This window comes from Pyrus communis, chromosome 5 (assembly GCF_041283825.1).
Source record: "Pyrus communis isolate YQ-2024b chromosome 5, ASM4128382v1, whole genome shotgun sequence".
NCBI classification, from domain to species: Eukaryota; Viridiplantae; Streptophyta; class Magnoliopsida; order Rosales; family Rosaceae; genus Pyrus; species Pyrus communis.
The window spans coordinates 28,389,136-28,410,814 of NC_142569.1; the positions used below are offsets into that span (position 1 = coordinate 28,389,136).

A 21,679-nucleotide genomic window follows, 5' to 3' on the forward strand; every position below is an offset into this window, starting at 1 on the left:
TGATTATATTACTGTGGGATTTGATATATCATGACTTGGCATATTCCTGATTATATTGTTGTAGTACTATTGTTCACTTACTTATGTTGTATGTTTTAAGGAAACTATACTTGTTTTACAGCGAGAAGTTACTATGTTCGAAAATAAACGTTTTCTTACAAACGTTGTTTTGCTGACCCACTCAACTTTGTTTTTCGCCCCTCCAAGTTTAGTAGATGTGCTTACGTGTAAACGAGGATTTTGGCAAACCTCAGGAGATGGTTACCTTCAGTGGTATAACCCTCGTCCTATTTACTATTGTGTCTTATACTCTGACATCACGTGTGAAATGGGTTCAATCCTGCTCACCCACGCACTCTTTTGATTATGCACTTTTAGGTTTAAATTAATTCACATCCTTTTCCCACTACACTACACTTTATGGCTTCGTCACCCTCCAGGTGTCGGCTAGCACAACTCGATTCAAAGTCCAAGTGGACATTTCGGGTCGGGGTGTGTCAATTTAGTATCAGAGCATAAGTTTTGGCAGTATTGCATTCATCACACGCGTGATGTAAGCATTCTTAGTTCTTGAACCTAATTCAAGAAATCTTGCCACCTCGTTGAGCATGAAAAACATGTTAACTTTCCCTAAGTTTTGGGTGCTTTGGACGACTTATCGTCATTTTAGAATATCATTTTGGAAATCGCCCTTAGACTTTAAACGATGAATCTTCCTACCAAGGAATTTCCATTTTGGGGAACGAGTTGCTAGCCCCGTAGCCAGGCTAATACATCAAGAGTTGAGTTTCACCAAGGATTTACCGATCAATCCTATCGCTTTTTTGCATCGTTTTTACCAACCCTTTGAGTTAGGAAACCAGAAATGGTTTTGTTTCTTTGGTAGCACTTATTAGTTTACCATCTCTTAGAATCCATGCAAAGGTTACTTCGTCAAGATTCTAGAAATGTCAGAAATGACAACTTAGTGCTAAAGTGGTAGCATTTGACAGAAAATCATCTGAGGGACAATCACTTTTGGTTCCTGTTAGCACTAATATCTTCAAACATATTGGTGTTCATGATAGATCTTCAGGAGGAAGATCGACTCCCGATAAAGTCATTTTCAAAGTAGGGCTTTAGCAAGTTCTTTTCTAGCCTTGGGACTTTCCAACCAACGTTAATTTCCAGATTTTCCTTTTGGTGTTATACTCATCATTTGGGTGAGTATAAGCTTACGGTTATGAATTGTCATATCCTGGAAGTAGCAAAAATCCCAAAAGCAGTAATCAAATCTTCCTAAAATCAATGAACTACTTCACTTGACCAATTCCTTTCCAATCACCCGAAGCTTTCTACCCAAACGGGCTTTAACCCGTAATCAGCCTATGGTGGCACTACTAATTAACAATGTTATCCAATATCCAGAGACTGTTGACCAGTATTTGGTGGTATGATTTATGATACCGAACACAAGTGCTAGTATCTGGGAGTGATACATTTATGCCAGAATGCCGGTTCACAGTTTCATTGTAACGAACAATATCAAAATATTATAAATGTGTTAATTAGCAGCGCGATTGATGGACTGATTAGCAGTGACTACTTGAACCGAAGAAACTAAATCTCAGAAACTTAGGAACAAGCATTTTAGGAGGACAGTAAACTCACAGTTATGTTAACCATATTACCCATTTAGGTAATCAAAACTTCTTCGACTAGGCACATCTCGATCACTTCCATAGGTACATAGTAGAATCGAAACACGAGATAATATCTCACTGTTAAAGTGATTTGAGTGTCGAGAAAACTGTGAAGACCTTTTAGTTCGTGTTGTAGAATTGGTTAGTAGTATTGTACATTTCAAGGACGTATACCTTTGGCGTCATTTCTCAAAATTTTACCTGGGATATCACCAAATTGTAAAGTGAAGTACATCATCGACCCACTTCCTAGTATTACACCAATTTTCCTTGCTTCATATTGAGTGTTTCTGACGTTATTGAGAAACTTAGTTACAAAGTTTACCAATCAGGAATTTACCCAACCAGGGACTAAACACTTTATCTAGGGAACCTCGAACCTATTCGTGAAGGCGAAAGGCTGAACTTTAGGATCGTACCTAGATTGTAGCAACTTAATCGGGTGATGATTAAAAACAGTTTAAACCCTATTTTGAGTTGATGGTCAAGCCAACCAACCTTTGTAACTCGAGTTTTCTTCCATAGCCTGACGAATTCATAGTGGTCTTATCGACGACTTTCTCATCTACCTTGACAGTGAGACCAAATTCTCTAAATATAAATAGTCAGCTTTACACCAAATTCCTCAAATATTACCTTTGTTTAAATTGATACTTTTCTTGGGAGACGTGATCTCTGTAAATGATAATCTTTTCTTTTTCCAAAAAGGTTTTACTGGAAGAAGGTTGAAATTCCCGCAAAGTGTTGTGAAATTTGAGATATCCTTGGTCTTGTCGATTTTATCGACAATTTTCGAGTATAGTGTTCTTCCTCGCTTTTTGACCGAGGAAAGTTAATTTAGTTTGGGATGTGGGATAAGAATAAAGTTTCTAACAGCTTAAGTGTTGTCTTTTCCCAAGCATGATTCTTACATTTTTCGATAACATCGAGAATTTCGAAATCCACGATGACGTTTTCTTTGGATGTTATAGCTGTGTAGATGCAGCAGGATGGAGTAACACTTATGTTTCCCAACAGTTAGAACCGTTCGAAACGAACCATCTTATTCATGACCTAGAGTCAACAGTCATCATCTTTATTCGAAAGCTGGATGACACTTCTTTGTGGAGAAACGTGTTCGAAACTTCACCAACCCTATAATTTCTCAAGTACACTTTCGCTAGGAAAGAGCTAAATTTCCAACAGCGACGATGGAAAAACTAAACCAACGTATACGATTGCACTATCATGTATTACCCTGGTCGTGCAAACGTATTTTCTGCTACAGCAACAAAAGATGCATCCACCCTTGAACGTCTTTAGCTTGTATTATCCCATCCTATTCGGAATTCACGAGTACGATTTGACGATACTTACAAGTGATCAAGAATCGTTCAAGTGGTTATAATCACTTCTTGTACCTGAGTTGAGATAGGAAAATATCGCCATACGCTCCTAGTACGAATTTCCTATACATGTGGAGATTTTAGTGATGTTCAGTGACTATCGATTAACTTGACAAGTCAATTCAGTTTCCGCTGATCCAAATGGACAACATCTTACACCTTAGGGTAAAAGTGCCCAGTCTTGAAACCTATTGGGACTTTTGACATTTCAATCAATACCTACTCTGACTATAATTCCATGGTTACTCCTCTGTACCGGAGGGCATTCCAGTTAACCTTCGGTACGTGTCTACCCTAATGCATTTCGTATTGCCTTAAAGTGACCGTTGACATTGGAAGTACAATCGTGACCATTAATTTCTCAATCACCTAAGAAATACTTAGTTGAAGGAATCTTACCATGGTGATTGAATATCTCGAAAACTACTGTTGTAGTTTGACGTTATGCATTCAATCCAGTATCTCGTACTCTAGATTTGATGGACTGGCTTTGATCCTCAAATTCTTGAGTATTCTTCTAGCCTTCTCGACGTAGTTCAAGAGAACTTCATTAAGAATTTTCTTGCTAAGGCGTTGTGGACTACGTTGGCTCGACTACATAGCGGGTGTGCGACTATTGTATCTCCTCGTGATGTGAATTTTACTACTAAGTTTTGGGGAAGTCATCTTGAAGGCCACATGTAGTAAGTTTTGTCACCGACTACACTTATCCCTCGGACTAATGACCAGTCTGAACGATTTAACAAGACCTTTGTGGCATGTTATGTTTATCTGCTCTTTAGTGCTAACATGTTCGTATTAGACACTTATTTTTGTTAGAACTACTTGTAATTACAGTTACAATTTTTAATCTTGGTTATGTCACTGTTGAGATGTAGCACAGAGATTATGTGTTTAGCACTTGTTTGACAGAGGAGTTTTTCGAACAAGTGTTCAATTGTGAGAGTTCACATTATAGAAATGTTATCTTATTGTTGTTGTTACCTAAGGGGGGTAGTGTGTGAGCATGGTAGAGACTTAACTAGACATTGTTTGTGTATTTCCCAATAGGGGGCATGATGGTAATATTACACCTCAAGAATTTGTTACTTGCTTATCATGACAACATTGAGTTGTCAATATCGTGAGCTGCAGACCGTAATATCAAGAACTTATTCATTGGATTCGTTAAGCAAGTAAATAGGTAGGTCCTTTTATGTTAGTACTTACTTATGTGTTTGTTGTATTTTACCTATTTATTACTTGGGCTCAACCCAAGGATATTGTGTACTTACTTTCGGAGTACGCGACACACGGGAATGCAGTAGAAAAATCCTATGTTCAGTTTTAAATCAGTACAACTACTTTAACCTTATGTTGTTATATATATATTTTTGACGGGACGTTAGTACTTATAAATATTTTCAACGTTTTGTTTTTGCGAAAACTATTATATTATAGCATTGTACTAAAGAAGAAGGAAAGTATGAGTTGGAGGCATGAAAAAGAATTAATGCACTCCGATCGTGACGGAGCGGTATTTTCCCCTTTTGTAAAACCACTCTCACTTGATTTCTTCATCACATACACATATTTTATTCTTCCTATCTTTGAGTTTTGTGTAACAAATGATTTTAAATTTTGGGGACGAAATTTTCTTAAGAGGGGTAGATTGTGACGACTTGTCCCTACTTTTCACTGGAATTTCTTTTTCATTAGTGTGTTTTGACGATTTTGCCATTTTTTTGGGAAAAAGTGGAATCTGACGTGGACGTTATTTTCAACTATTGTTTCTTTTCCTTGTTTCGTACGTAATTAGTACTCGTTGCTATGAACGCATAAGCGCTTGTTAGACTGGAATCGGATCTGTAATGAAAAAGTTACGCTCCGTTAAAGTACGTTAACTATGGTATTTTTGTACATGCATGTACAAATTTACAGTGTCAAAACACTGTCAGGAGGACATATTTTGTACATTTAAAATTGTACAAAATCCACCCCTTCCCTAATTGGTGGATCTGTGTCCCCCGCTTCAAACCACAACCAATCACTTTCCTTGAAACCCTCATCACCACATATCAAATGTCATCACCATCACTTTCACTCAACCAACCAAATTTCACCCAAAAATCTATCCCCCAATTAGAACTTAGCTTTCACTCTCTCTCTTCTCTCTCTCTCTCCCCAAAGACTATCTCTTTCACTCTCATTCTGCAACTCTCATAAACTCACACCAAACCTCACCAACGTAATCTAAAAACCACACCATTATGTTCATCTCGATTCCACGAACACAACCATACCATTGGATCACGCATTGACCGAGTTTTGGACGTCGAACTCGGAAGGTCCAAACTCAGCGAATTTGAGTTCAACATTTTCATGCTGAGTCGAGGAGTTTTGAAGGTCGACGAAACTTTCTTACAACTCCCCGAGGTCTTTAGTGAAGGGTTAGTGAAGAAACAAGCTCAAAATACAAGGTTTCGAGAAGTCCCAGTTTTAGCCGTACCTTTCGAGGCATTTTCAGGCCACCTCCGTCCACTTTTTGGACTCCAAAAAGGTATAACGCGATTTTACTCTTCATATAAATTTTGTGAAAAATGGTTGAGAAATGAAGAAGATATGAAGGTTTGAAAATGTTCCCAGAAACCGGCGAAATTTTCCAGTTTCTTACGAGTTCATACGGCGGCGGACGGCGGCGATCTGAGAAGATGACAGAATATCTAACGGTGTCAGGTAATGCCGTTAGTCACACGGACCGCACGTGCTGCATGTGGCCGGGGCGTGAGGGAGCGTTCGATGTCCAAAAATTATTCTAAATTTTTTTGTAGGTTTGTGACATCGAGTAGATCGATTTTCATGTATTTAAATCCTAGGTTTAAACAAACTATAGAGGTTTTATTCAAGTTTCCATATATGTGTTTTAATTAATTTGAATATAGTTATTTCACATATAGGGGAAACATATCCTGAGGACTTAAGGGGTCAGGCGAGGCTCGGGGGCTATGATCCGACGATGTACTTGTGAGTGGCCAGTTTGTTTTTATACCTATACATAATTATAGTTTCCATAAATGCATACTTACTTCACTTTTACGCTTATATTGCCAAGTATCGTTATTGTGATACTAATTGTGATCAATGCTGCTATATGGTTAGGATATTACTGTCATGACATTCATGCATACTTGTACATGCTCATCTTGCTACACCCAATGTTAGTACTCGCCCCAGGGCCAGGGCCAGTCCTTCATGTGTATGTTCACATCCGCACCATTCGCTCGCCTTGAATCCAAGTTAGGTGCCAGTCATGTCGTATAGTTTGCATTAGGCAATTGTGACTCGTATGTGACCGTGCTTCTACACCAACCTTCACGTGATCATAGTACTAAATCGTATTGATTACACCTATTCCTGTTCATGTCAGAAATTATCTATACGAAATTGTGTGTCAGCTTAGATGGATGAGCACTTAGTTATACTTGATTATCACATGATTATATTACTGTGGCATTTGATATATCATGACTTGGCATATTCCTAGTTATATTGTTGTAGTACTATTGTTAACTTACTTATATAGTATGTTTTAAGGAAACTATATTTGTTTTACAGCAAGGGGTTACTATGTTCGAAAATAAAGGTTTTCTTACAAACGTTGTTTTGCTGACCCACTCAACTTTATTTTTCGCCCCTCTAGGTTTAGTAGTTGTGCTTATGTGTAAACGAGGATTCTGGCAAACCTCAGAAGATGGTTACCTTCAGTGGTATAGCCACGTGTGAAATGGGTTCAATCCCGCTCACTCGCACACTATTTTGATTAGGCATTTTTGGGTTTAAATTAATTCACATCCTTTTTCCATGACACTATACTTTATGGCTTCGTCATCCTCTAGGTGTTGGCCAGCACAACTCGATTCGGAGCCCAAGTGGATATTCTGGGTCGAGGTGTGTCATAGTGCTAGTTATAAAAATTGTCTTTCACACGCGCATAATAATGTGATTCAATTAGTTGTCAAATGATTTTTTATTTTTTTTTGCACAAACAATATTATCTACACTAAGAGTGAGGGGGTGGACTTAGCCTCACAATGCACTAGTGTTAATGTGATTGAATCAGTTGTTATTAAATATTATTTTCTCTATTTTAAACATGTTCAAGACATCTTAAGAGACGTGTACCACCGGTGATAGAAAATGCCCTTTTGCATACGCACAATAATGTGATTCAATCAATTGTTTATTAAATATTATTTTCTCTATTTTCAATCACTTAAAAGGATAAAAAAAGGTCTTTCACACGCACATAATAATATGATTAAATTAGTTATCAAATAATCGCTTTTTTGTTTTTGTTGAACAAACGATGTTATCTATACTAAGAGGAAGGGTGGATTAGCAATAATGTGATTTAATCAGTTGTTTATTAAATATTATTTTCTCTATTTTTAATGTAAATTCAATAGGCTTTTTAGTCAAAATGGTCCCTGAGATTTGCATAGCACATAACTTTGGTCCCTGAAATTTAAAATTAATAGAAGTGGTCCCTAAGATTGTCCACCATCCATTATTTTGGTCCTTCTATTAAAAAAATCCGTTAAGTTAAGGGTATAATACATAACTTTGGTCCCTGAGATTTGCATAACACATAATTTTGGTCCCTGAGATTTGCATAACATATAACTTTGGTTCCTGAGATTGTCCACCATCCATCATTTTGGTCCTTCCATTAAAAAGCTCAGGGACCACTTAATGGAGTTTTTTAATGGAAGGATCAAAATAATGGATGGTGGACTATCTCATGGACCACTTCTATTGATTTTAAATCTCAAAGACCAAAGTTATATGTTATGAAAATCTTAGGGATCATTTTGGCTAAAAAGCCATTTCAATATAATGTAGCTAAAAATTGAAAGACTGATTTTCTTATGTGGATTCAACTGCTTTGATTGGTTTATGAGGGGTTTCTTCTAGCATGATCTAATATTATTCATTTAGTCAAAATATTTGACTTTCTTTTTGTCATAAAAAAAAAATTATTGAAGCAATTCACGTATATAAACACATTTAAAATGTGTAAGTCACGCGTAGCACGGCGTAAATTAAAAAATATCTTTTACACGCACGTGAGCGTGTACATGAAGGCTAGTGATGAGTCAATACTATATTATATATTTTACCCTATTCTTAGTATAATTTGGTAATTATTTTGATAAAATTTTGATATTTTGCTTTATATTTTCAATATAGGACATTCGACTTCCTCTGGAGCAAAACATGAACAAACGGACGATTTTTGGAGTGATTCAAATTGGAGGACGTTTGTGTGTCTTTTGGCTTGTTCGTGTCAAAATTTAGGATTTTTCTACCAAGCGGTTATTTTCTGGCGATTAAATAAAGGAGCAGTGCGCGGTATTGGAAAGTGACTTTTCTGGGCTTAAACTGCGTTTTTTGAGCCCAAGATGACCTCAAATGGGTTCATGGCCTTCTAGAGAAGTGTTCAAAGTAGTCCAAGCTTTAAGTTCAGCTATTTTGGGCCAGTTTTGGAGCTGATTTGGGTTCAAAACGTGGCTGTGCAGATTTCTAGGCGAATTTACTAAGTCAATTTAGGATTATGTTTCCTACTTTATTTCAATTTATTTAGTTTCCTAGTATGATTCTAAGACCTTTTACTAGGAGGATTTTATTTAGAGTAGTATAAATAAGCCTTTTGGCAGACTTGGGGCCTTTCTTCGAGGTATGCAACTTTTGGGATAAGATTTTGGCTAGAGTTTAGAGATTTCAAGACTTATACTTTCAGGTGTTTTCACTATTTTTCTAGTTTAATGCAATTATATTGATTTTAATTATGAATATGCGTAACTAATCCTTTTTGCTAGGGTGAGGCCATGATCCTTAGCAAGAATATGTAGCCTCTTTTTAATTTTCTTATGAATTTATGCATGCAAGTTTTGGATTGTTAATCACTGTGCTTTAAACTATCTATTTGTCTTAGTGATTCGTGACCATTAGGATGTTTAGATAAGTAATTGGATGCAAGTTTGTCGAAGGGATGTCCCTAAAATTGACTAAGGCTTCTTATAGTTAACATGTGTAACTACTTAGGATGGACGACACGTCTTAGGAGTTATATGGTTTTTCAAAAGGTTTTTACAAAACTTAGTGAGTCTTGCATGTTCACATTCGATCTGGACGTCACAGATGGGTTGCATGTTAGATATACGTTCTATATTGGGGGTTCCAAGTAGGGCATACTTTAGGAAAACCTAACCTTCAAAATATGCATGTGTAGTTCATAAGGAATTAGAAGAACTACATAGGATTGTTAAGGTGACGGCGGAACCCTAGTGTTTTTCCAAATTTGTTTCTCAAAATCTTTTCTCTTTGATTTGTTTACTTTTTAATTGGCTATTAGTTGCTTTCCCTAAATTACTTCTATTAAAATTCGTTTTTAATACTTTTAAATTCCAAATCAACATTTTCCAATCTTTACTTTCAGATAATTAATTAGAATTAGAGTTTTTCATAAATTGTTCTAAATAATTCCAGCGGAAAACGACCTTGCTTGAGCCGTTTATGCTACAACAACCTTGTTCTCTTGCAAGTATTTTGTGTGATTTTATCCCTACTTTTGTAGGTGGTAAAAATCCTATCTGCTAGTAACTAGTAAATCCATAATGACTCATAACAGAACACTTAGAATAAATTAGAATATTGAAAATTTAAATTATGGACATTTTGAACCTAAAAAGTACCAAGCTTCAGGGTGCGATGCCGAGTATCTAAGAGCTAACTACGTTCTTTTATTGAACGCGGGCGTACCAACTCACCATTGAGTTTGGTGGGCGAGGAACATAAATATGGTGGTGGTGGTGGTGGTGGTGATGGTGGTGTCGAATGCACTTCTGACTTCTGTATTCGAATGATCACAGCCAAGAAAGGAACACGTCTCGACATTGAGTTCTAGAACCTGAAGACAAGGTTGCTAGTCACTGCGAAATTCAGGATCTGCACCAGGTTTGGTCGTTTCAACTATGTTTGTGAAAATATAGGTGCATCGAATTGGTATCAAACTGTAAGGATACAAATACTCAAAAGAGATAAGCATTTTGACTGTAAATGTGGATCGGCCATTAGAATGCCGAACTCTGAAATGCATATGGGAATAACCAATAATGGAAAGGTTCGTCTTTCAATGTGCCGAACACTAAGTAACTTGATAACACCTCACTTCATTGCGAAGCTGATGAGATGACCTCTTTCATCAAGAAAACCAAAGACCTCTCGTTGACAAAGATTTGGATAGGTAACAAGCCAAATTCGAAGTAATGCTGTTACTCCAAACTGAAGATACTCCTCGGTTGCCTGATTCTATGGCTCCAATGCTATTAATCCAAACTGAAGGTGCGGTGACAAAGTTAGGAGAGTTAGCGGTTTCTCAGAGTATGAAAGGGGTTCACGTAGAGCGAGATTTGTGCAAGACGTTTGTGTGTTGTGTTGAAGGTCCTTTTGACATTGCAAACTCACTTCTATTTATAGGGATGAGTTTCCTAATGGCCACGTATGCCGAAGTAGAGTTCTATTAAACCTATTCTTCCTCGACATCTCTCTGGATATTCTAAATGTAATATTTCAATAGCCAAAACCAATTTGCATGCGGTTTCGGCCTCTTCGATTAGAACTAGAAATCTGAACCTAGTTCTTTAATGCTTTAAATACATTCTTTATCTTATCAGCAATGAGTTTTGGTTCTTATAATAATTGGAACCTTATCAAAACTCACTCTAATCTTGTACAATTTCACGTCAACTACGACTTGGTCGAATCACCTCTTCACTTGATCTTTTTATGAGTCACACTCTTGTTAGGACTCGGCCGAATTCTTCGTGGATTGAATATCTGAGTACCATCTGGCCTAAGGAGATAACACTAGTCCAAGAATTAATCCCTATTGTGAATTATCCACCTTCAGCCCAAATTCAATATTTCAAGTCCAAACACGACCAAAATTACAATTCCATTTCTAAAATTTGAATTAGTTGAAAAAGAAAAATGTAAATCTTAATTTTTCTATTTGAAAGGCTACAGGTTAGCCATACCATTTGCCACAAAATTCGTCACCCGTCTTCATTGAGCATTTCATATTTAGGCTATTTAGCCAAAATGGTTCTTGAGATTTGAATAACACATCACTTTGGTCCCTAGGATTGAAAATCAATACAAATGGTCCCTGAGATTGTACACTATCCATTATTTTGATCCTTCCATTAAGTGTCCTAGAGTTCTTGGCCTGAAGTTTGGGCAATTTTCAAAGCTTCGTAACTCAATCGTTTCTTAACCAAATTCAATCCATAATTTATCAAAATGAAGATAGGAAAGTATAGAACAAGATTGTATCCATTTGGAAGCCCAATTTTCTGGAGGTGGCCAAAAAGCAGCCTGAAAGATGACTGGTCCGCTGGAAAACTGGAAAACTCACCGGAAACTAGGTAAACTTTAAACGTACATAACTTCTTCAATACTCAACGAAATCGAGTGATTCAAAATGAAAATCAACTTCTCGATGAGAAGAATAGAATGGTACCTTTATTGATGGCTAACTCACTGTGGTTTGGCCAGAAAACGGATCGAAAGTGGTTGTCTTGGTCTCGAGTTAGCCACTTTCAAGTCATTTTTCGGCCACACCACTGCGAATTAGCCATCTCTAAAGGTACCATTCTCTTCGTCTCATTGATAAGTTTATTGTAGTTTTTGAATCACTCGATTTCATTGAGTATTGAAGAAGTTATGTACGTTTAAAATTTACCGAGTTTCCGACAAGCTTTCTAGTTTTTCCGCGGACTAGTTACCTTTTAGGCTATTTTCCGGCCATCTCCAGAAACCATTGGGCTTTTAAATAGGTAAATTCTTGTTCTACACTTTCCTATCTTCATTTTTATATATTATGGGTCGAATTTGGTTAAGAAACAATTAAGTGACGAAGCTTTGAAAATTGCCCAAACTTCCAACCAAGAGCTCCGGGACACTTAACGGAGTTTTTAACGGAATGACCAAAATAATGGACAGTGGATAATCTCAGGGACTATTTCTATTGATTTTCAATCATAGGGACCGAAGTGATGTATTATGTAAATCTTAGAAACCATTTTGGCTAAAAAAACCTCATATTTATGCAAACCACAAAACGCACACTTTGAATTCGAATGCAGTTGACTACATGGTGTCTTTTCTAATTTATGTAGGATTATGTATGTATTTATTTTGTGGGCATAACTCAAAGATGATGGCTTCTTAGGCCTATAAGAGTGAGTCAAATAACAGAGTCTGATGATAATAATATAGGAATCATACTTTTATAGTAAGTCGAAAAAATGAGGGTTGATTTCTATATACTAAATTTTTTATTTTTGGGAGGTAGAAAAGAGAACAATCAATCATAAATTAGAAAATTAAATAAATAAATCAACCCCACAATTAATATGTAAAACTCACACCACTGTAATAATAGTGTTATAGAAATCAAACTTAAGCCGTGTGATTTCTATGTATAAAAATCACACTCACATAAATTATTATGGGAGACGTTAACGTGATTATTTTTAAATGAACATTATTAGGTTGAATGCAAAAACATAAGCTTGGACACAGTATGGTTCGGTTCAAGAAGGGAGTCCTGTAGAAACCGAAATCAAAATTTAAACGGATACTGTATGGTTCAGTTTGGGAATACCAATAATGATCGGTACGGCAAAACGAAGGCGGTGCGAGGTGTGGATGACGAGGGAGGAGGCGCGGAAGGTGTAGCTACGACAAACAATGAGAGAGAAAGCCGATGAAGCAATGTTATATGTTGGTGAAGGTGTGTTTGACAAGGAAGGTGGGAGCTCAATAACCCTTGACGATGAAGGAGAAGGAAGAAGTAACAGTGGATAAGCTAGAAGTGTCAACGACATCGGTGGAAGCTACGATATTCGACGATTGTTAATGTCATGACATTGTTGATATGGCGTTGACATTTAATACCATTAAATTAATATAATATGGCGTTGATATTCAAGTTGCCTGTGTATCATGGCGAGTTACTTTCCCTGCAAAAAATTACAGCAAAATAACCCACCCATGTAGAAGCTCCCTTTGGATCTTCCATACATGGGCTGACCAATCAACCCAAAGGCCCAAATGGCCCGCAACAAAAACAAAAACTTGCTATACGACGTCGGTACTGGATAAACCCCTCCATCTCTTCCGCATTCACTCACCCTCCCCAAAACCCTCCTCCCTCCCTCTCCCGCCGTCATCCGATCCAATGGTTCGTGCGGACTCCACAACCAAGTTTCGCTTCCAGATTGCACTCCACCTGTTTATGTAAGTGCATCTGACAACTCGAGTTTTCTAAATTTCAGGCGCCGAAGAAGGACAAGGCAACTCCGCCGTCGTCGAAGCCGGCCAAGTCCGGAGAAGGTCAACAACATGGTGCTCTTCGACCAGGGCAACTACGACAAGTTCCTGACTGAGGCGCCCAAGTACAAGCTGATCAGGCCGTCCATTCTCTCCGACCGCCTCAGGATCAACGGGTTGCTCGCGTGGAGGACGATCAGGGAGTTGATGGCGCGAGGGTTGATTCGGATGGTCTCGGCCCACGCCAGCCAGCAGACCTACGCCAGAGCCACCAACACCTAGGTCTCTACTTGCCCTTCATGTTTAGTTCTCTGGCTGTGGAAGTTTGAATCATTTTTTGGTTATTGTTATGCCTCTTACGCTATTTGGCACCGTTTCGAATCTACATTTTTCAGTTTTTCTTATGACAAGCCAGATAATTTGTGATGATATTGGTTTCTACTTACATTTGTACTTCTATGATTTCGGTTTTTGTTCGTTATCGCTGTTGTCCCGATTTCATGTAAACGGTTGATGCTGTAGGGCTTGGTTTAGTGGCTTCAACGACCAACCCAATCGAAATGGGATGGGTCCGGTTAGGTTTTAAATTTTAAAAACTTATGACTTTTTATATTAGCACTCCACAAAATGTTGAATGCACCTAACATTAAAATTTAATATTAAATAATTTATTTACCCTACTATGCAATGACAATTTTGACCTTATTAAGTTTTTTTTTTTTTTTTAATTTTATATACATCCCAAATCACTTTTAATGTATTATTTATCTTCTTCAACTATCAAAACTCATTCGACCCTCCATTGTTAAACAAAATCCTACCCAATGAAACTACAAACATGTTGATTGAGAAAAATTATTTTTCACAAATGAAACATGAAATCGATATCGAAAGCTTTACATGAGATAAGACTTCAGATTTTTTATTGTTGTAGTGATTTTGACGACATCGATAATTATTTAATCTTACTTTTGATGCATTATTTAAGGGTCACAGGGATTACACGAAGAATTAAACACCTAAAATAACCACCAAATATTAAAAGCATATGACATGGGTTTTAATGGTAGAATTAAAAACAACCCACATATGCTTTAAATCTCAGGCGGCATATTTTGTGAAAATTCCAATCGGCATTTTTTTTCCAAATTAAAACCTTTATAAGATTTGAGAAATATGGGGCGTATAGAAAATATGGGATGCATGTAGAAAATATAAGGTGTATATTAAGAATGTGGGGTGTGAGGGTATTATGGGGAAATATGTGGGGTGTATTAAGATAATTTTTAATTGAAAAAGTAAATGTGGATTGTATTAAGTATGTAGGGTTTATTCAACAATTTGTAGAGTGTTGATATAATAAGCCAACTTATATATACATGTATTCAAACCCAAATTACACATACATTATTTTTCAGAGTATGCCTATAAAGAAGTTTTAATGTAACATCTCACATCACCCAGGGGTGAGGATCCTGTAAGCCTTATATATATATATATATATATATATATATATATATATATATATATATATATATATATATATACATATATTCTCATTTCTACTTAGCACGAAGCTTTTTGGAAGTTCACTGGCTTCGGGTTCCATTGGAACTCCAAAGTTAACCGAGTTCACACGAGAGCATTCCCATGATGGGTGACCCACTGAGAAGTTATCGTGTGAGTTCCTAGAAACAAAACCGTGAGGGCATGATCGAGGCCTAAAGTAGACAATATCGTGTTACGGTGGAGTCAAACCTGAGATGTGGTGGGGATCCAGATTGGGATGTGACATTTAATGTATCAAGTCAGGTGCCACAAAGGTTTTCACGAATTCAAAATATAAAGCTAATTTTTAAAAAGGGGCTATTAATGTGCAACACAAGGCCATTGAAAAATTTAACAAAATATCGAAATAACATAATATGTGTATATCGTAGGTTGGAGAAAAGGAAAGAAATTGGATGTTTAGTGCTAAATATTGAAATGAATTTGTTCAATTGAGTACTATATTTTCTAGTCTAATATTTAAAAAAAAAAAATTGTTCAATAATATTGCCACTTAGCGTGTGACCCTTACTAGTTAATATAAAATAAACATGCTATTAAACACTTAAAATTTATAAACAAGTTAAACAACCACGTCATAAAATTTATAAAGTATAATTTAAATAAATAGTTTCTCTAATATTAACATTTTATTCACATTTTTTAATTTCAATTTTAATATTTTTATTATTTATTTATTCACATTCTTCTTTTAAGTTTTTGAAAGTCAAAATTTTAATTCTGGAATGGGTCATGACTTGGATAAGAACTTACATAAAATAGGTTTATCATTGAGCGATGTCGATTCAAGTGCAATCTCATATTCAAAATTCTACTTTTTTTTTTCCTTTAAAAAGTAATTTTTTTTTCTAACTACTCTTATCAGATTTTTATACTACATTTATACTAATTTTTCTACTAGAGATTTTTTTTTTTTTTTTTTAACAAACAATAATACTTACACTAAGAGGTGAGCGAGTGGGCTAAGGTTCACATTGCGCCAGTCATAATAATATGGTTCAACTTCAGCTTTCATGAAAATTAAACCTAAGACCTTTCATTTACAAGTAAAGAGGAATACCACTAAACGGTAGTACTAAGCGACAATTCTTTAATGGAGATGAATCTTCATAAGTTGACTGGTCTTATTTTTACTAGCCTCTATGCACGCGCTCACGCACATGCAGAAGGCATTTTTTGAATCACGGCATGCTACGCGCGATTTACATGTTTTAAATGTATTTATTAATGTAAATGGAAATGAATAATACATACAATAAAAAGCGGTCTTTTAACTAATCAAAGCAACTGAATCCATATTAATAAAAGCGGTCTTTCAATTTCCATCTACATTTTATTGAATTTATATTAGCATTAGAAAAAATAATATTTGATAAACAACTGATTACTAGCCCATTGTGAGGCTAAGCCCACTCCCTCCCCTTTATGTAGATAACATTGTTTGTTCTAAAAAGATGATCATTTGACAACCAATTGAATCACATTATTATGCACGTGCGAGAGACTTTTTTATAACCGGCACTACGCACCTCTTAAGTGGTTAGAAATTGATAAACAACTGCGTGCAAAAGACATTTTTTTAATCATAGCGCGTTACGCGCGACTTAGACATTTTAAATGTATTTATATGTGTGAATTGCTTCAATATTTTTTTATTTCGTTATTTTCTTTTTATCACCGGCGCTACATCCCTCTTGAGATGTTTTAAATACAACATTCATGATTTTTCTTATTTTGTATTATATTTTTCTTTCCCATCACGTAGGCACCATCAACTTTGTCATTTGTTTATTATTTTCTCTCTTCCCTTTCATTTTTTTATTTTTTTCTCTCTCCCCATTTATATTTATATTATATTTTATGATGACCAAATTACTAACTTACCCTTGCATGATTTGATATATTATTTTGGGTAGGTTTTGAATTTTTTTGGCTGAGGGCCAGTTTGGTCCAATTTTTTTTGTCAAAGCTGGTGACACCAAATTGAGCCTTCGACTTTATATATAACTAGCCTCCATGCACACGCTCATGCTAGTGCAGAAGGTATTTTTTGAATCACGGCATGTTACGTGCGATTTATATGTTTTAAATGTATTTATTAATGTAGATGGAAATGAATAATAAATACATTTAATAAAAGTGGTCTTTTAACTAATCAAATCAGCTAAATCCATATTAGTAAAAGTAGTCTTTCAATTTTCATCTACATTTTATTGAATTTACATTAAGATTAGAAAAAAAATAATATTTAATGAACAACTAATTGCTAGCCTATTGTGAAGCTAAGCTCACTCCTTCCCCTTTGTGTAAATAACATCGTTTGTTAAAAAAATAAAAAATATCATTTGACAACTAATTGAATCACATTATTATGCACGTGTGAGAAACTTTTTTATAACTAGCACTACACACCTCTTAACTGTTGAAAATTTGAGAAATAATATTTAATAAACAACTGCATGCAAAAGGTATTCTTTGAATCACAGTGCGATGCGAGCGACTTAGACATTTTAAATGTATTTATATGCGTGAATTGTTTCAATATTTTTTTTTTTTTATCATTGGCTGTACGATCCCAAATCGCCCAGGGGAGTGATCCTTATATGTATATTCTCATCCCTACCTAGTACGAGGCCTTTTGGGAGCTCACTGGCTTCGGGTTCCGTAGGAACTTCGAAGTTAAGCGAGTAGCACGCAAGAGCATTCCTAGGATGGGTGACCCATCGGGAATTTCTCGTATGAGTTCCTAAAAACAAAACAGGGAGGGCGTAGTCAGGGCCCAAAGCGGACAATATCGTGCTACGGTGGAGTCAAGCCCGGGATGTGGTGGGGGCCTGGACCGGGATGTGACATTGGCACTACGCATCTCTTAAGATGTTTTAAACACAACATTCATGATTTTTCTTATTTTGTATTATATTTTTCTTCCCCATCACGTGGGCACCATCAACTTTGTCATTTATTTATTCTTTTCATTCTTCCCTTTCATTTTTTTTTATTCTTTTCTCTATCCCCATTTATATTTTATGATGACCAAATTACTAACTTAACTTACCCTTGCATGATTTGATATATTATTTTGGGCAGGTTTTGAATTTTTTTGGCTGAGGGGCAGTTTGGTCCCAATTTTTTGTTTTTTTTTGGTCGAAGGCGGTGGCACCAAATTGAGCCTCTGGCTTTACATATAAATAGATAGATTAAAAAAATAATACAAATATGAATAATAAATATAAGGGTAAATTATATAAAACTACCTCAACTATTGAGTTAGTCACAGTTTCATATCCCTTCTTTAAAAAATTTCAATGTCATACCTTATCTTCGAATTTGTTGCAATGTCATACCTTTCATCAGTTGTCTGTCAATTCCTCTGTTAAATGTTGATGTGCCTTGAGGCGAGGCCCAATTTCTATTAAAAAAATTTAAAAAAAATTTAAATAATAATAATTTACCCTTAAAAAAAAAAAAAGAATCCCCAAACACCCATCTTCCCCGACCCCTTCCCCTTTCCTATAACCCAAATCCAAAACCCAAATCCCTTCCCCTTCACCGGGCTTGTCACCTTGGTGGCCGGCGAGGAAGAATTGGCCAGGGAACAGCTTGTTGACAAGAGTGCCCTTGTAGGCGGAGGAAGTGCACATTGACTTGAAATTGGCGACGGTAAGAGGGACAAGGTGGCTGTAGAGGTAGAGGACGGGGCAGCTGAGGGGGATGGAGTCTAGGCATAGGTTGGGTTTCGGGTCGGGCGAGGATAAGGGGTTGAAGTAGGTGGCACATAGGATGAAGTGCATGAAGACGAGGTCAATAATGGTGGTGTCGGGCGACGAGGGAAAGTGGGAGAGGCGTAGAAGGACGGGGGCTTCAGGGCTAGGGAGAAATGGGTGGAGAAGAGGAGGGAGCGTCATGTCAGGTGAGCAGTGGGGTTCAGGTTTTGGTGGTGGTGGCTGGAGAGAATAGGTGGTGAACCTGGCGGAGGAGTTACAGAGCAGCCTATTAGGGCCTGGGCAGACTTGACGAAAGATGGGAGAAGTTGGAGGACGGTGAGGTTGGACTGCTTGGCCATTGATTCGGCCTCGGAGGCTTCGATGACGAATCTGAGTCGGTCCATTTTGGGGAGAGGGGTGGGCGGCAGAGAAGGAGGAGGTGGGTCGGGGGGGAGATGTTGGCGTGGGAGGAGAATGGGTCGAGGGTTACAGGAAAGGGGAAGGGGAATGGATCTGGGTTTTGGATTTGGGTTGCAAGGAAGGGGAAAGGGTTGGGGAAGATGGGTGTTTGTGGTTTTGTTTTTTTAGGGTAAATTATTATTTATTTTTAAATTTTTTTTAATAGAAAGTGGGTCCTGCCTAAAGCCACGTCAGCATTTAACAAATGAATTGACAGACAGCTGACGGAAGGTATGACATTGCAACAAATTCGAAGATAAGGTATGTGACATCACACATCACCCAGGGGAGTGATCCTTATATGTATATTTTCATCCCTACCTAGCACGAGGCTTTTTGGGAGCTCACTGGCTTCGGGTTCCATGGGAACTCCGAAGTTAAGCGAGTAACGCGCAAGAGCACTCCCATGATGGGTGACCCACTTGGAAGTTCTCGTGTGAGTTCCTAGAAACAAAACCGTGAAGGCGTGGTCGGGAACCAAGCGGACAATATCGTGCTATGGTGGAGTCGGGCCCGGGAAGTGGTCCCGCCTGAATCGGGATGTGACAAGGTATGACATTGAAATTTAAAAAAAAATGAGTATGAAACTGTGACTAACCCAGTAGTTAATGTAGTTTTATGTAATTTACCCTAAGTATAATACTACTCTATATTAGTAGACTGAAACGTACGTTTCACCGGAATAATTAATCCGTCCATATAAGTTGTATCCATGGACTGAGTGCTTATTATACATACATCTAGTGGCTTGAACCTGAAGGGAGCTGGACTTGTACCTGGCAATGTTAAGTAGATTGTGGAGCCCACCCACCATGGTGACACGTGGGCCTATTTAGAGTACATTTGTGGGGCCAATTCTGCATGTAATAAGAACCGTCCTTAAGGTTAGGTGGGCATGCGTCCAAAATAGAGAGAGGTGATCAAGTACCTGCATGCATGAAACATCTCTTTGTTCGGACTCGGTTTTATAGGCCTACAACTCTTATCTTCACATATTAACTATTTAACGTATATCGTGCGGTCATAAATCATTTGATTTATTTTATTTAAAATTAAACACAAATAGTATTTGACGAAAACTAGTCGCATGATATACGATAAATGGCTAGAATGTGAGAATCCCTAGGATCCCCACAAAATGGATCTGGAGAGGATCCCTTTCCAATTTTAATGATTTAGTTTACAATTTTTTTAATAGCAAGTAACAATGAATGCTATTAAAATAAAAGATTAATAATTGAGAATTAAACCTAACACTTAAAACAATTATAGCACCGAATGATACGTAGTATTGAAATCGCATCCTTTAGTTTGACGTCAATTTACAAGTATCTTTATTTTTAATTTTTCTGTTAGCATCACAGAGTTACATGTTATCTACGTTTATTTACCATCTCAAAAGTTCTCACAATTCATCGGAGGTGTGGTTTCCCTAATATAACTTTTATGATATGGGTTGGAGGACACTAAAGTAGTAATATCTCAGGAAAAAAAAAAAAAAAAGTGTTGTATGAAAAAGTTAAAACACGTAGCTAGCTATGTATTCTATGTCAAATATGTTACTCTAGCGTTCCAAAATAGACACGTCCTTGTTGATTTAATTGCTTTGAGGTTAACCCCAAAACCAATCAAAGTTAATGTAGAGGGAATGCCAAGTGGTCCAAGTTGGAGTATAATCCTAGAATATTTGGTTTCATTTTTTTTTCCGTTATTTCTCACACTTTTTTCCCACAATTATTGCGGTTTGAAGGACTAAATAAGACTCATTTTGTTGTTCTTACTTCCTTGGCTTTTCCTTCGCTTAGTTGTATCAGTTTTTGGTGTGAACCTCTTTTTTGTGAAAATTGCTTTCTTTTCTCTTGGTGTTAGCCTAGTAGTGAAGGAGGGAGGATAGTGTTATGAGTTATGCATGATATTTGAATGAAATACCAACGGTATATTTACATTAAACAGGTGATGAGTTTGGGTTAAGGCACCCAGTGAGGCAGTCATAGTACCTTTAATATCAAACTCGCCATCATCTACAAGAGAAAAACCTAACAACTAAAAGTGAAACAGAAATTTGTCAAATTGTGGAGATAGCGATGGATTGCCTACTTTCTTTGTTTGGTGCAAGTTGGTGATGAATTATTTGGTGATGGTTTATGCAACCAGTTGGGCTACAAAGCCTATTTGTTTTACGGTTTGGAGTTCAAAGGCATTTTTATACCTAGTAGGGTCACTCCTTTCCCTTTTGGGTAAAAGATCATGCATGTTACTTGTTTGGAAAATTATTGGAATGAGTTGAACCAATCAGAAACATGAACATGAATCTGGGCTATGCATATACCTAACAATTCAATGCATCGAAAAATCTTGGGTGCTTTAGAGTTTCCGGTACTCCGAGTGTTTTAACTATTAAATTTTAATTTTTATATTTTTAAATAAAGATCTAACAAATAAAATACTCACAATACCCGATACTCCGAAGTACCCAAAATGTCCCTTCAATGTATTTCATCAA

At 36.7% G+C, this 21,679-nt stretch overlaps 1 protein-coding gene and 1 long non-coding RNA gene across 2 annotated transcripts; one reads left to right on the forward strand and one right to left on the reverse strand.

Moving 5' to 3' along the window:
* The first annotated feature begins 13,153 nt into the window (after positions 1–13,153).
* LOC148697075 (uncharacterized) lies at positions 13,154–13,889 on the forward strand. Its single transcript, XR_015962079.1, has 2 exons — positions 13,154–13,355; positions 13,450–13,889. It is a non-coding gene; the product is annotated as an uncharacterized LOC148697075 (long non-coding RNA).
* A 4,474-nt stretch (positions 13,890–18,363) lies between these two features.
* Positions 18,364–18,918, reverse strand: LOC148697076 (peptidyl-prolyl cis-trans isomerase CYP28, chloroplastic-like). The gene is made up of 2 exons (XM_088693442.1): positions 18,531–18,918; positions 18,364–18,422 (listed from the first exon to the last, which is right to left on the reverse strand). The coding sequence occupies exons 1-2, from the start codon at positions 18,916–18,918 to the stop codon at positions 18,364–18,366; spliced, it is 447 nt and encodes a 148-aa protein (XP_088549568.1).
* Between the last annotated feature and the right edge of the window lie 2,761 nt (positions 18,919–21,679).